General features: G+C 50.6%; 1 protein-coding gene across 5 annotated transcripts in view; it reads right to left on the bottom strand.

Moving 5' to 3' along the window:
* PLEKHG4 (pleckstrin homology and RhoGEF domain containing G4) overlaps positions 1 to 15,479 on the bottom strand; it is an 86,028-nt gene extending 70,549 nt beyond the window's left edge. For all 5 annotated transcript variants that reach the window (XR_005258244.1, XM_038147908.1, XM_038147912.1 and 2 more), the window contains exons 1-2: positions 14,755 to 15,479; positions 826 to 1,023 (exon numbers count right to left, since the gene is read on the bottom strand). Coding sequence is in view for 4 of the 5 variants with exons in the window: in XM_038147908.1 (XP_038003836.1) it covers positions 826 to 1,023; positions 14,755 to 14,757 (201 nt within the window). In the remaining variant the exon portion in view is untranslated. The remainder of the gene's footprint in view (positions 1 to 825; positions 1,024 to 14,754) is intronic.
* Positions 15,480 to 15,696: the final 217 nt, after the last annotated feature.

The raw sequence follows: 15,696 nt of genomic DNA, 5'->3' as shown, positions 1-15,696 counted from the left end.
AGATGCCCAGCTCGCATGGATCCATCCTATATGATGGGTCTGTCCCACCAGTATTTCACCTCCTTGAAACAAATGAGTAACTGACTATTTCAGCCTCTATTCCATATTTTTCCTTCTCCTAGAAATGCCTTGCCCTCTACCATGAGGACTTGAAAGCCTGGCCACACGCCCCCTTTGCATTCAGAGACAAAAAAGCTAGACTAAACCTACATTTTAGGTTGTTTGGGCTGGTTGGGTTTTTTTCATCTTGCAGACTTCGAGCCAAGTTTTGTGATGGAGGTGTTTGACTCATCGTTTCTAACATTTTAGACTCCCAACAGTAAAGCACGTTAATCTTGGACTCGTTCTGGCAGTAAACCTAATGTGACTCCTCGGGGCTACTGAGCCTTGTGACCGTTCCAGCAACCATCAAAGGGGAGCTGGAGTTTTGGAAAAACACCGACTGGAAGCATTTCGCCCTGCACGTCATTGTGCCGGTGGCGGGAGCCCGACAGCTTCATCCACAGGGCCAGGGAACAGTCGGGGTCAGAGGCCACCCCGGTCAGACACATCTAGCAAACACTTCACTAAACCTCTTCCTGTGAATCCCTTAAGCCCTTGGTGTTCCTGATTATGGAAAGGGAGAGCATTGCTCCACACCTGATTGCTGATCTCTGAAGGGTTAAGCTTCAACAACAATTTCTCAACTATTTCCTAATTGTCTGCCTGCCCTCCCACCTAGACTGCCATACATTCTCAAGCGCTTTTTGCCAGCCGTTTTGCATACAAGAGCAGAAAGAAAACTCTCCAAGAAAGCCTTCACAGGCCTTAGCATGATGTACTCACACAGGCATCCTGCTGAATGCACTGCAGGATGTGCTTGGCTGGAATCAGGAAGTCTATGAGGTAGTGCAGTCCATCCCCACGGTACGTCTTCTCCACCACATCAAAAACTTGGCACAGAACAGTGGCTGCGGTAGCCTCAAACGGAGGGTAGAGTGCTGATAACGTACTCTGAATGCAGCCGTCCAGTGATTCCGAGTCCTGCCGAGAGAGAAAGCGTTAGTGGGACCAGGGCACGATCTGCCCAACGCCCAGGAGCGCAGCCATCTCCAAACGCGGGAGGAACGAAGATCAAAGGAGCCAAGCGCTGTCCTTTCTAGCTTCTTTTGGCGCTAGCGATTGCGGGTAAACACGAAAAGCTCTCCCAAAACAGGAGCGGAGTGCTCGCAGAGTGCTGCGCACAGAATTGCCAGCTTTTGCTTACGCAGCAAGTCCTTCTCCTGCCTGCGCGGGGTGGGGCGGCTGTTAGACCACACCGCAGCACGTGAGCGCGTGTGAGCGACACAGTCGTGGGGTGGGCGCATCACCGGCCCCCTGCTTTGGGGACACTCCTTGGTGGGCGCATCACCGGCCCCCTGCTTTGGGGACACTCCTTGGTGGGCTCATCACCGGCCCCCTGCTTTGGGGACACTCCTTGGTGGGCTAAGGGCACTTGCAGTGGGCTGAAGCTCCTCAGCCTCCTGTGCTCTGGAGTCCCAGCACAGGACAAGGTGCCAGAGCTGTTTGGTTCTGTGGAAAGCCATTCACCAGTGCGACTCCTCGTTATCCAAAGCTGTTTGCCTGTCATGAAAGGCTCTACTGCAGGAGCCAGGAGTTTTCTGCAGTGCGAGATGCCTCACACAAGGATTCACACAATGCGTGCGAGCAGGGCTGCCTGTGGTCCCTGAGCACACCCGTTGATACCTAGGATGCCTGTTCAGGGGGATCAGAGGCAATGGCTTGCCTGCATCCACCTTCATTTGGGAGAACCTGCCAGCCAGAGCCTGCCCATAGTGTCAGGACCAATTCCAGTGCTGGAGGCCTAATTCTGAGTTATTGCATGGGTGTAAATCAACAGAGCTTGCCAAAAAGTAACAATTTAAAAAAATATAAGGCTGTACATATCTGGAGAGAGGATCAGGATCGCTCCTTTCTTTTCTGTTCTAGAGGGGATCCCTTGGGCTAGCTTACAGCCAGTGGGAGTAAGTTTTGCTCCAAAATGAAATGAAAGTTTATTCAGGTGTCTGGCCAGATCTTCATCTGATCCAAATCCACCTCCTTTCACTAGAGACAAGAAAAGCACTTCAACTGCTTACGCAGAAGCTCTACAGCCTCCTGTAGAACAGGAACAACTACATAAACATGCCTGAAAATACACTTCAGTCCCACAGCAAGATTGGGAGAGAAAGTTAAACAAAGCAGTGCCACAACAGCTTACGCCACAACCGGGGAACAGTAGAACAAGGGGATCAGGAGGAAACAAATGGTTTCACTGCTTCCATCCATTTCAGCACATCTCTGAGGATGCCTCCACCAGCCTGAGAAAGTTCAACAGTCTCAGAGCAAGCCTGAACTGACCTGCAGCCCAGCAGAGGTGATGCTCCTCACACAAGCCTTCCCATCTCTCGCAGCTTACCAATCTCCAGGTTCCTCCTTTAAAGGGTTGGGTGTTTAAGCACAACATAAACTCCCTGCTCTGATGCAAAGCCACCTTGTAGGACAGCCTGTGGGACTGCACAGGAGAGGTGAGGACACCCAGGTGATGCCTCCACAATCCCTGCCTGCAATGAGCTGGCAGAACTACGGTGACAGGCAAACCACACACTGCCTGTGGGACAGTACCGCTTCCTTACCTTTTCTGCTCTTTCTCCTGATGTCAGCATAAGCAAAGCTAGATGGATGGCAGCAGGCTCCTAAAGTGTCCACACCTTTTCTGAGAGGCCAGCTACCTCCTGCAATACTCAAGGCCAATGTAACTAGATAAACAAAGGTTAAGGAGCTATTTTTTATATGCATAGAATCATAGATTATCCTGAGTTGGAATACTTAATCCAGTATTCTTCAGCCAAGAATTCCAAAAGCAAGAGCCCTATGTGCACACTCCCAAGTGCTGAATTCTAGAGGATGAGCATTTAACCCAGTTCTAAATAGGAGGAGAAGGCTGTTTTAAACTATTTACTTTCCACTCAGAAAAACAATAACCTCTGTTGATACCAAGCTGTCCCAGCAAGTGCCTGTGACCTTGTCAGATAGAACTGGCCTTCACACAGGTGCTCTCCCTCCCCATCAGTCACCTTCATGGACACTATCACAGTAGCATTGCTGCTGGCAGCGTTTGACAATCTTCCTCTGACCCCCCACAGCCTACAAGTTCAAAACATCAGTCAAAACTAGCTTTGTTCTGCACCATCTTCTGTCCCCAAGCCCTGCTTGAGCAAAATTCTTTCAGATATCAATCCCTCCCCAAAATAAATTTGTTGAGTTCACTGTTGCAAATAAAACAAAGAAGTCAAAATATTTGCACATGAGTCAGTGCATCGCTCTAAGGTTCTCACACCATTCCTCCTGCCTTAGCCTTCACAAAACAATTATTAACATTGGCACCAAATCAAAAATCCTTTATATGGTTAAAATAAACCAGGTCGTACATTATCCTTCCTTTAGTAAAACACAAAATAACCATAGCCTGTAGCATTGCAGAGTGCAGTGCTGACTGCACTCTCGAGCACAGAGGTTTTATCTCCCTCTGGCTAGATTATACCACAAAGCCATGATAGCTGTGTAGATTTCTAAGGGATAGAGAGAAGGTTTCAACCACTACCCTTTGGTAGGAAGAGATGTTTGCACCAATCTCTGCTAATTCTGCAGGAAACCCCCAAACAGCGAGTAGATTCCCACATCTCACTGTGCTGCATTGGATTGTAGCAGCAGCATCCTTGGGAGGCTACAGAACGAGGCTACAGAGCATGGCAGCCTCCGTGTGCCGCAGATGAACGTGGAGGTGACACTGCTCTTCAGTGCTCCCACCCAGGATGGTCCCCCAGGGATAGCTCCTGCCTGGAAGGAGGGTGAAACATGGCAGTGCCTCAGAAGCCACCTTGAAAATACAGAGGGTAGAACCATGGCAGAGCTTGGAGCTTCCAACAGCAACAGATTCTCCTTCAGTAGGGGACTCATTAACCCAGCACACAATCCGAGGGATAGGACTGCTTATTTGCATTAATTCTCAGACTGCAGAGGGGCTGGAGGAAAGCACCTCAGCCAGGACTACAAGAGGCCTCATGGTCCTGCTGTGGAATGCCAGAGCACAGATGGGCAGCCTCACACATCCAGCCTGCCAGCAGGGCCAGCTGCCATGCACGTGGAGGAGACGTGGTTTGCAGGCACGGGGAACTCATACAAACCAGAGAAAGGATAGTGCCCTGTGGTCCTGAGGCTGATAAACCAAGTCTAGAGCCCATCTCACCTACATCATGGAATCATAGAATGAGTAATGGAGGGACCATTAGAGGTCATCTTGTCCAACTTCCCTGCTCCAGATTGCCCCAGACCATACTAGGAGTCCCCTAGACCCCTGCAGGGTCCCCTAGAGCATGTTACTCCAGACAGCTTTTGAATATCTCCAGAGAAGGAGACTCCAAAATCTCTGGGCAACTTGTTCCAGAGGTTCCATCCCTTATCTCAAATAGGCAATGTAACCTCCAGCAGGCACAAGGAGAAACTTTTGTGACCCAGGATAAGTGAACAACACCTGGAGAGGAGGAGAGCAAGCTAAACCTAAAAGAGTCCATGGAGGGAGCACTCCTGCCCCGGCACATTTCCACTACAACCAGCCCACAGTGATCCCCAAGAGCTGGCAGAGCCTGGCACAGGAGCCTGCTGAAAAAAAACAGCCTCCTTCAGGGGCTGCACATTTCAAGCTTCCCTGCTTTCAACACTGTTGCCACATCCCTCTCACAAGAAAGGTCCTGGACATGTGCTCCTTCTCAGCCACTGGGCACAAACACCAACAGGAGCACTTTCCAAGCAAGCCAGAGAGCATCTCAGCAAGCAAAAGGAGTCTTGGGATTCAAGTGATTCTTTGTCAATAGCACGGGAAGACCTATAAACTCCAGCTCACTGCCAGCACTCCACCACACCTCCCAAAAGAGAAACATGCTTTTAAAATAACTCCTCTATAAATCAAGGCGCTAAATAAAGCCCAGGTTAAGGTCATGTCCGGCCAAACTGGCTTTCACTGCTGCTCAGCTGAGAGCCAGCTGCAGGGGCTGGAGCACAGGGACAGAAGAGGAAAGCGCCCCACAGGGCTGGGCTGGGCTCCATGGGATGAGCCATATGACAGGAACCACCTAGCATGGTCCCACCCAGGAGGCCAGGGGAGCAGTGAGAACCTAGGAGGACTTCGCAACTGGCAGAGGGCTTCAGTCTGAACAGTGGGTAAGTGGGCTGCCCTCTTTCCCCTGCATATCACAGGAGCCACACATGCTGTGACAAATAGAACAATAAAGACAGTTGTGGCAAAGCTCTGCTGCTGAGCCCTTAGAGCCCCACTCCATCACAAACTGCAGCAAGAACCAGGAGTCAGTCAGAAATGAACCTGTGAGTGCCTGGGCAGAAGAGCAGCCCAGCAGCTGTTGCAAACCTGCTCAGGGGACACATCTACTTCTGGTGCAAGCAGACACTGCAGGTTGGAAGAGGAGCCTGCCATGAGGCATCTGGAGTATCCAGGAGCTTCTTAGGCTTTTCTAGGTGCACAGATGGAATTTTCTGCCGATGTTTGTGGGCATAAGGAGAGCAATACAGCAGCTCCAGCCACTGGGAACTCCTGTCATTGTACATTTCTTTCTTACTCAGGACTGAACTTCTTCCTCTTCAGGACCTACTGCTCACCAGTTAAGTCTGAACCCTGGAGAACCTCCTCCAGGTTTGGAGAACAAAACGTCAGCCTGCCTGGGGAGCAGAGAAGTCATCCCCAGGTCTACACACACTTCACACAGCATCAGAATATCTGTGCTCTTCAAGCAAGAGACAGCAACCCAAGCGGCTCAGGACAATGTAAATCAGTGCAGGGGAGGCCTGCAATGCTTCTGGACCCACCTGGGACAGCAAAGTCTTGGCAGCATTTTCCCTACAACTCACCCAAGCACTTTGCTCATTTTGCCTACAAAGTACTGAGTCTTGGTCAAGACGAATATGAAGAGGCACAGATCTTCCCAGATGACAGCCCAGATGCTGTCTGCAGAATACTAAATAAGATTGCTTTGGAGACCAGACTAACAGTTTGACTAACCCATGACTTATGGCAGACAGCACTCCTTTCCAGCAGGCTGGACTGGCCCATGTAACATGCTGAGGATTCATCCCGCAACAGGAATTTAGTTAAAGAACCTACAGCTCTTCTTTCACAAACCTACACTCTCATTTGAGCTGCCAGAGAATGAAACTACATGTGCCAAAGTGCCCCAGTTCAATCCAGAGCTTGCCACGGCTTGGCAGAGCACGGAGCGTAGCTGGGCAGTGGAGCAGAGCCCAGCAAGTGGTGCCCGTGGTACACCCAGCTCTGAGTCATGGAGCACTGGGCTCCCGCTCAGCAGGGAGACCCTGCCAGAGCTCCCGCAACTTTTTCCTTCTTCTGCCAGCTGCCCAGAGCGTGGCCACGTCCTGCACGCACACATTTGTCCCCTCTTGCCCAGGTGCCAAGACACAGTGCAAAGACAGGGCAGGAGAGACCAGAGTGTGCAAAGGTGAGGGGAAGGAATGACCCAACCCTCCCACACCCCAGACTGGAAAGTAGAAATAATAGCAAAACTGGGGAGAGGCAGAGCTCCAAGCAGCACAACAGAGCGCCTGCCCGTGGCTCCCAGCCAGCTTTGGGACATGGGGAAAAGGAGCTCACAGCAGGCGCTGAGCAGGGCCGGGTTAGCTGGTCCCTCCGCCAGCAAAGGCTGCTGTGCTGCACCACTTGGCTGGGGCTGCTCAGATCTCAGCTGACGTGAGAAACCTCATTTCCAGTAAAAACAGACCTCTGGGCTTTCCATGAAGCCTTTCCACTTTCTGACACAGAGCTGAAAGACAGACTGCTTTCCCTTTAAATAAAGGAGACATTTCTGTGTTCAGAAATGTCTCTGGCTAAAAAGAAGGCTTGTTTTTCTGACAAAATTTGAGATTTCCCACTCCATTGCTGCAGAGAGGAGAACCCTCCCAGCTCCATTTCCTGAGCTGTTCTAATCACAGCGGCAATGAGTTCAAGAGAGAAAAATCTTCCCAGAGCAAGTGCCAGCTCCCCCCTCTACTGCTTGCTCTGAGGCTCAGGGGGAGGCTGAGAAGAGGGCGCCTGCCTTCGGCACCCTGCCTTCCTCTGGATAAAATAATGTATTATTAAGAGGTGCAGCTATAGAGGTAGGCATTCCAACTCCTGTAATTACACCACCTTCCTGTGAGATAACCAGGAACAGCTCTACCTGCTCTTTGGGCTATTGTTTTAGGCTTTTCAGGGAGAAAAGCACAGCACCCAGTTCCACTTGGGAGGCAAGTGTTTGCAGTCTCAGCCAGGCCAGCTTTGCTGAAGGGCTGTACCTCCAAAAGCAAGCTGCTTTCTGCATGCCACCATGGCATCTCTTGCAGAGGGCATGGCTGTAGCCTGGCTCAGCTCCCCTACACTGAGGCAGGCAGGACTGCTCCGTAGCCTGTGGATAAACCAGCTCCTACAGCTTTGCAGGGAGTGGTGCTCTGCAGACGGAGCCCAGAGAATCAATTCCAGATGCCTCCCTCTGTTCTCTCAGCCCTACTCCATGTTGACGCGGCTGTGGCAGCCAAAGCAGCTCCTACTGGGCAGCACACAGGATTATCATTCCAGGCACTGCAGGAAAACAAGCGCTTGGAAGCGATTAACTCATGATCTCTCATTTAATTAAACAAAGGGAAAAATGATGTATTTGCTTTTCAGCTCCGAGGTCCCTGTTCTGCGCATGCTGTAGGTCTGGGCGTGCGCAGCTGGGGAAAGGCAGGCCCAAAGCTGGGTTATCTCTCCAAGCTCAGGCTTGGTTTGTTTTCACTCAAGGGGGGACACCCCAGATTCCTTTGAAAGTGAAGCATGACCTCCTTCGAGCTTTGAGCTTTGGAGCGCTCAACTACACCAATGCTGTCCTTGTGCTGGAGCAAAAGGCAGGGAATAGCAGGCAGCAGAGGCAGCCTGGTTCAAGTACATCCCTGGCTCTGCACCACACTGCAGGTAGCCTAACACAGGTGACACGACTGGTCGCCTGAGCCTGCTCCCCAGCCCAAGACCCCGCTTACTTGGGTCTAATACAGCACCTTCCCCCTAATTCACCTTACTTCTCTCTACCCTCCAGGTTTTTGTACTCCAGCTTTTCTGGAGAAGAGATTGTAACTTTTACCTTTGTCTGTGCAACATCCAACACATCAGAAAAGCTGCTGACAACTGCTGAAGATTAAAGAGGCCAAAGTGGGGGTGACCCACAATCCAAGAAAGTTGTCTTTTAGTCAGAGTGGGGAAGAACTGGGAAATGAAGCATTTCCTCACAGGGACATGTCTTGCTCCCTAATGAGTTCTCAATGTACTGAGCAGGAGATAGATCTTTTATACATAGCAACAAACGAGCCCTGGTCTCAAAGACCAGTTACTTTCTATCAGAAATAGATCAAGGAGATGATATAGGTGTTTAAAGGGCAGCTGAGTGAACAGATCAAAGCCCTGTCCTTAAACAGACATCTTTCAACTGAAACAAGGGCCTGCAAGTGGATGAGAAGAGCTGTGTATAAAACACCATCATACAGCTGGACACCAGCTTATTTTGGTTTAGTTTAATCAAGGGATTAAGTCCTTAATCTGAAATAACTGTCTAAGCACAGATTTTTATTTTTTTTAAATATCACTGGCATAGCTCTAACAATGAAATTAATTAAACAGGTTGTACTCTGTGTGCTGCAAAGCTTTGGGTGCTTTCAGAACAACCTTCCCAGCAACAGACTCATGCTGGAAGAGTGTGAGTGCTGGCAGCCAAGGTTTCACTGCCCAACGTTAGCCATGTGCACCTTCCCACCTCCTCGAGACCACCTGGAGCTCTCCTCTGCTGCCAGCCTGCACAGGCTGCCCTGCCTTGGGCACCAACACTCTGCCAGTGGCACCGTGTGCCACAGTCCAGCCAGGGACCTCCACATTCCAAGTGTCATGTTCCTACAACAGGCCCAGACAAGGCTTGCTAAATCCTGTTAGATATCACAGTCAGAGCCAAGAATTTCACAGGCTACTTCTGTACAAGTCTTGAGACATTGCAGCCAACTCCCATTCTTTATAGGGCTCAGTCTACAAATGCACTAAAAACCTTTTTCTCTGCTATGGAACAAAAGAAATTGCTTGAGCTCATGCACCCCATTATTAGTGGTAGGATTTGCTCTGCTCTCAAGTTCAGGCATTGGCATCCATCTGGCAAACAAACCCAAGCAGCAGCATGTTGTGCCCTTTCTTATTTCTGCCTGATGGGTACTAACTAACAGGGCACTCCAGGCAGAGGAAAGATTTTTTTATAATAGCTAGCTATAAAATACCCTAAGTAAATTCTTCACCAAACAGGTCAGCTCATTTTAACACCTTTTAGTCAGAGGCATTAGGCCATAGCCAACCCCTTGTGTTCAGACACCCATCTGGGGGCATCTTACAACAGATGGGCAGCCGCCTGTGCTCAAAAAGAAAATGATAATCCTTCATCAGGCCAGCTGATGAGTGCCAAAAACGATCTTCATGGGGTCAGTGCTGAGAGTATTAGTTCTGTGCCAGTGTTGCACACATTCTGGACTCACGTTCAGATCTCACCCCTTCCTTTTGCAAGGTGTGTGAGCTGCTGGACAGACTCCCATGGAGACTGGTGGATTCTCCATATCTTGCAATCTCCATAACAGAGGGTGGATGCCACAGAAAAATTATCCTCTTTTAGTTAAAGAGCTCCAGACTCCATATGGAAGCTAGGTGACACTCTACAGTCCCAATATCCCATAACAGATGAGCCATAGTTCCTTTTGGCCTTAAACACGCTGTGTTACCATGTGCTCGTGAAATATGAGTCCTGCTATGTCAGAGGGGGACAAAAACTGCTCTGAAGCAGAGCTGCAATTCCAGGAGGGCATGGCTGAGCACATGAGAACACAGTAAGTGCAGACCTTGGAGGAGCACATCCCTGCACACCATTGATAGGAGAAAGCACCCAGCAGCAGCCATCAGATGCCTCTTAGGAAGAGGCTGTGAGGAAGGATGAGCCAGAAGGACACAGCAGGCAGCTCAGAGATACCCATGGTTATGCCAGCTCAGCCGTGGGCCACTCCAAGATCCATCAGTCTGTGCTGAAGAAGGGAGAAGTGTTCCTGGTCAGGGGGACCAAGATTTGTTCCAAGACTGAGTTCACTGGGGAACAGACATGTGTGCTCAAGTTCTCCTCCTGCCCCTAAGCAGCAAACCTGGGACAGATTCAGATGAAAACATTTCCCCTATGTTTGGATGCAGCACTAAATGCATGCCTCCCGGAAAGCTAAGTAAATCAGTCATAAATTCAGGGCATTTCTTTCATTAAACTCCCGAGTTAGAAAGGGGTGAACACAGGCTTTTAAAGCTACTCCCTTTATAGATTTTTTTTTTCCAAACAGAAAACAGTCTCACGTGTCCCATTATTTCCATACATATCAAAGGAGGGTGGAGATTTAACTAGCAATTTCTAAAAGATCTTTGTGCACAGAAGGGATGTATGCCAAAACGTGGGTGGTTATAAGCCCAAACACAAAGGAGAATACATCCACAGGCATTTTTCCCCTTGATCCATTAACGGGCCTGCATACCAGCCTCCTGAGCATATGAGAGGGACCTTGTTCAAAAGGTAAATGTATTCAGCAAGATGACAACAGACAGCAAATAACCCACATCCTTTAGCCATGTTGGAGGCTCAGCAATGCTGGGGTTTTGTTGGGAGGCACTGAAATCTGACAAGCAGCCTCAGGGAAGGTATCCTCCCGAAGGAACCTGCTCAGGAAGCCTCTGCCACACCTAACACAGGCTGCAAAGCTCAAGGTGGACACCTAGCTAAGGTCATCAGAACTCCAGCAGCTTTCCTTCTCTGCAGCATGCAAACCACCATCCAGCCACAGCAGAGAGACCCATTGCAGGGGACCATAAGGCCCCTTGGAGACTCCCCTTTACTCCATCCACCAGTGTCCAGGAGGAGCACATGAAAGTCTTCTCTTCAGCTGAGCCATTTGATTCCATTCAAATCAATGGCTGGTTGCACCAGCTGAAGCGAGGGTTCATCCTGGGCTTCCCAGGCTGATGGCAGGATGGCAAATCTGAGCAGACAGAAAGATTTTCAGATTCATTCTGTGCTGCTTTGATCTTGGAAGTTTCAGCCTGGTGTCCAGTGATGCAAAAAATAGGATACATATGAAACCAGCACTTACCACAAGAAAGGCCCCATTTTTTGTTAATATTTTAATGAAAGACTAAGCCAGCCAACAGAGATGAGGCACTCGGTGTGGCAGAGAGGTATAAGCATGGCCAAACCTTCAGAATCAACAAGGGCATGTCTGCTCACTTCTCTGAGCTGCAAACCAGGTACTATGAGTGGTACAAGAAAACCAGAGCATCCCATGGCCAGAAGTGGGCAGCTTTACCCTGGCAAGCTCTCCTTGCTTTTTACTGCTCTTCAGTCAGCAACACATCTGGTCCCAGTGCTTCTACTCACTTTTTCAGACCTTGGTGACACTGAGCTCTGCAGGACTGGAACAGGGGGTTCCATCATGCACAAACAGCCAAGAACAGGAACAAAAAGTGCTGTGGTACAAGTGCCTACAGATGGGTTCAGTTTATAGTTTCTGTAGGACACCTTGATTGTTTCAACAGGGATTTTTTTCAACACAATGCTAAAGGAGCCTGTAGCCCTGGTGATGTGACTTCCACCCACACTCAGCACCAATGCTCAGGTTAAGGCTGTGCACAGCCTGTAGGATGGTAAAAATTTTACACAGATTGGTTGCAGACAAGGTTATATTTGAGATGCAACTAGAGAATGAGGCTCTGTGAGCTGAGCACTGTGCCTGTGCTCTAGAATTTAGAGGCAGACATGCTGGCTATCTTGTCTGAAGTGACCAGCCACGAGATGCTGACATGGCTCTCATGTTAAGATCTCTTCTGCTATAGCAAGGTATGCCTTCAGAGCCAACTGCCCGTGGGGGCAGGTGGCCAGCAGCACTGCCAGAAAGGGCTATGCTACAGGATGCTGGTTTTCAGAAAATAAGTGCTGACACCCAGCATAGAGTCCTCCTTGGATACCTACATTGTCTCACTGTAAGCATCTGCTGTCTGCCATTCCCATGTGATACTAGAATACATTTGGCAATTTCTCCAAGGAGATGCCTGGATGCAGCTGGCCTGTCACCTGCCCTCAGCCATTATTTTTATCGTTACAATGAACAGCGTGTTCACCTGTCCAGAGATTTTGAAAATAAGCTGGGCAAAATGCAAGTTGTCAACCTTGTTACCCCAGAGGAGGTGCTTTCAAACTGCTTCCATGTGCTCGGGATTATAGCTCTGGACTTTGTCTGTGTTCCAACATCTTGCTCATGGTTTTGGCACAGAAATAAAGAAAGAAGATCCCCAATGCTTAAAGCTCTTTGTGATTCCCAGACTCACTTCCTTCCCACCCTGGGAGAAGACATAACTGGAGGAAGAAAGACCCTATTTTCTGCTGAAACCCATCCTCTCTCCTACCAGCATAGGGGTGCCACCAGAACTTCTCTGCAGGAAGCACCTGGAACAGTGAATCCTGGGAATATCAGGGAATGAAGATAGATCCCAATCACAAAAGCCACGATGGGTGAGCAAGGTAGACAGAGCCCAGTCATACTTCTGACTGTTCTCACCTGGGGTTTCCACAGCTCCAGAAGTCCCTTCTAGTGGAAGTGGGCTACTTTGGCCCAGGCTGTCTCACCCATTTGGTGCTTTGGGTGTCTCCCAGCTGTACACACACATCAGCTCTAACACTGAAACCCCATGGAAATGAATCACCTGCCTCACAAAGCAGGGCAGCCAGCAGCAGTGCCTTGCCAGACCTCCATCAGGAGCCAAGTCTCCAAAAGTCCTGCAGGCTGCTGGAGGCCATGGAAGGTCTCCTACAGGCCAGCAGACTGACACACACTTGCTGAGATCCAAATCTTTTGCCTGCAGGGTTTGTTTGATTTACCAGGACACAAAAAACTCAAGTTAATCAGAACGGCTTGGTGCTACAGTCACAACTTGGTTGCTCACAGAAATGCACCTCCCAAAGTGTAGATTGGTCTACCATAACATTAAGAACAGATACCTGCCATGGACCAGAGGTGTCCACAATGTGGCCAGCACTCAGTGCTGGGTCTGGTGCAGCTTGGCCTCTAATTCCTATTCCTTCCAGCTGCACTCAGCCCGAGAGGCACAGGATCCCTCCTCAGCAGTGATACACAGTCCTTGAATGCCCAACCACCCAGACTAGTCATGGCACTGCTCCTCACAAAGGCCCCCGCTTCAGACAGCTTTTGCATCACACATTAAAACAACATCAAGGAGGGGAGCTGAAGCACTTGGGAATCAGAAAGACACCTCCAACACGAAGGAGCAGAGTAATAGCAGCCAGTCTCTGCCTCCAGCCTCCAAGGGCAGAATTTCACAAGCACTGCTCCAGCCCGTACGGCAAAATGCAGCCCATGAGACTACAAGGGATGGCCCCAACCCTCCACAACCCCAAGCAGTGCTCTCCTTTGATTTCAACTTCATAATATAACTTGCATAGACCAAAAATTTCCAGGAACACACTAGGCATGGGGTGAGGGAAAGGTTTTCTGACTGGGATGGAGAAGTGGAGGTGAGATGCCTCCACAGAAGAATAGCAGAGGAGAGCACACCAAGGCTCTGACAGGCATGTGAGGGCAAAGAGCACCACAGGATTCTCTGCAGAGGAACTGGAGGGTGATAAAGGGAAAAGTTATGGGTCTATAAACTTAGCTCAACTTGCAGAAGTCAGAATTCAACTCATCTCTCAATGAAAGCCAAGTTTCTGCAGGCTCAGAAACTGAACTTTTAAAGGGCAAGTCACTGCCAGGCACAGCAGCAATGCAAGCTGCTTGTCCTCCTCATGAAGTTTGTTCTCTCTGCTGTGGGGAAGCAGCCCATAACATAGCAGGACACCTCCAGCAGATTTGGGGTTGCTGGGCACATGGATCTCAGCCTGAGCCAAGGATCAGAAGCTAGACTGGTGCGCAGTGGGGTGTTACCACAGGGCCAGCGATCCCTCCAGCTACTGACAGCCCAGGGCTGGGCACCTCTGTTTGCAGGGCAGTGACAGTGTGACTGGACAGGGGACAGCCCTGTAGCCACTCCCAAGGAGTCTGGGTGCTCTGCTGCCCACTGGGCCCACCATCCTTTCCCCTCTCCAAAGAAAGATCCCCACGTGCAGAACTTGACACCAAAAAGCAACATCCCTGCCCAGCTCCAGGAGTTCTCTGGATGCCCGCCCTGGGCAGGAGAAAAGGCTCTGCAAGAGGGCAATGCCCAGAGCCACAGAGCGGGATTGGCAGAGCGAGGGCAGGAGGAGAGCCCAGCATCCAGGCAGCATCCAGGCAGCACAAAAGACAAGGCTCTGCCCGAACTGACCCATCCCAGCTTCTCGCTCCAGCGCTGCAGCCCGATGGGCACCTCGCAGGGGTGAGTGCCAACAAGAAGTTTGTGTCCCTGCAGCCACCGCCCCGGACTGGCACCAAGGGTACGGTGTGCCACTCGAGTAACGGGAAATGCCAAAAGAGCTGTTTCCCACTGCCGGCATCAGCGCCGTGCGCTGGCTCCGGGCAGGCTGTCCCGATAGCAGCTTCGTCCCGCACAGCCCTGCTCGTGCCCAGGGCAAGAGCCCTTCGCAGAGATTTCCTTACCATGTTCCCGGCCTCTTTTATTCCCCCTCACTTCCAAAGACAGCGTTTTTTCTCCTTTTCCTCCATGTGTGCGACGGGGCGTCTCCTCTCCCCTCCGACGTGAACCACCGAAGCACTTTGAGTTCTGGACTGTAATCCAAGCCCTCACCGCCCCCAGCACAGCTCCAACTAATCTAACTCATGACACTACCGGGGCTGAGCAGGGGACCTCGAAGGTTTCTCTGACAGCCAACTCCAGCGCTAGACGGCAGAGGGGCATGGCGAGAGCAAGGTGCCGCATCCCCCAGCCCTGCGGGGACCTCAGGGACACGGGCAGAGCCAGAAGCGCTCCCGGGCTGCTCCTTACGGCATCGCTGCTCCCCGCGTCCCTCAGAGCGCCTGGCCCGCCGCACAGACCCGCTTAATGCAAACGCGTCGTGGCAGAGAGCTGCCTTCGCCCGGGAAGATCTGAATAGCTGCTGGAGGAGAACAAGACAGGCATCCCGAGAAGGTCTCCAGCTTCCCAAAGAGGTTTCCAGCACAGTGCTCCCCCCTTGCCTCCTCTCGGCTTGTTTTTCTCTAAGTCCAAGGAAGTTTCTCCACTCCACGAGATCCTGAGGCGCCGCCGCAGCTAAGGTAAAATGCCGAGAAATACAGGGAGAGTGCTCTGAAATATTGTTTTTTTAACTTCTAGAAGGAAAACAGAGAGCAGTGACCGCTTCAGGCAACAGCAACAAACTGCACTGGGATCAGGCAAGAGATGTAGAGACCTCACCCCCTCCCAAAGGAGTAAGTAATTTAACACGGCAAGTTTCTCCACCCCTCCATTAATTGTTTAAGATGGCCAGGGGCCAAAATACTGCCCGAGCAGTGGGGAAGGTCACCAAACAGGCAGGCAGCAGCCTCCAGAAGTGACAACGGGAAAGGGCAGAGCCACAGAGGCGGAGAGAGAGGAGAGAGGCA

This window comes from Motacilla alba, chromosome 11 (assembly GCF_015832195.1).
Source record: "Motacilla alba alba isolate MOTALB_02 chromosome 11, Motacilla_alba_V1.0_pri, whole genome shotgun sequence".
Classification (NCBI taxonomy): domain Eukaryota; kingdom Metazoa; phylum Chordata; class Aves; order Passeriformes; family Motacillidae; genus Motacilla; species Motacilla alba.
The sequence above is the reverse complement of the archived record's forward strand: the minus strand, read 5'-3'. Positions and strand labels throughout refer to the sequence as shown.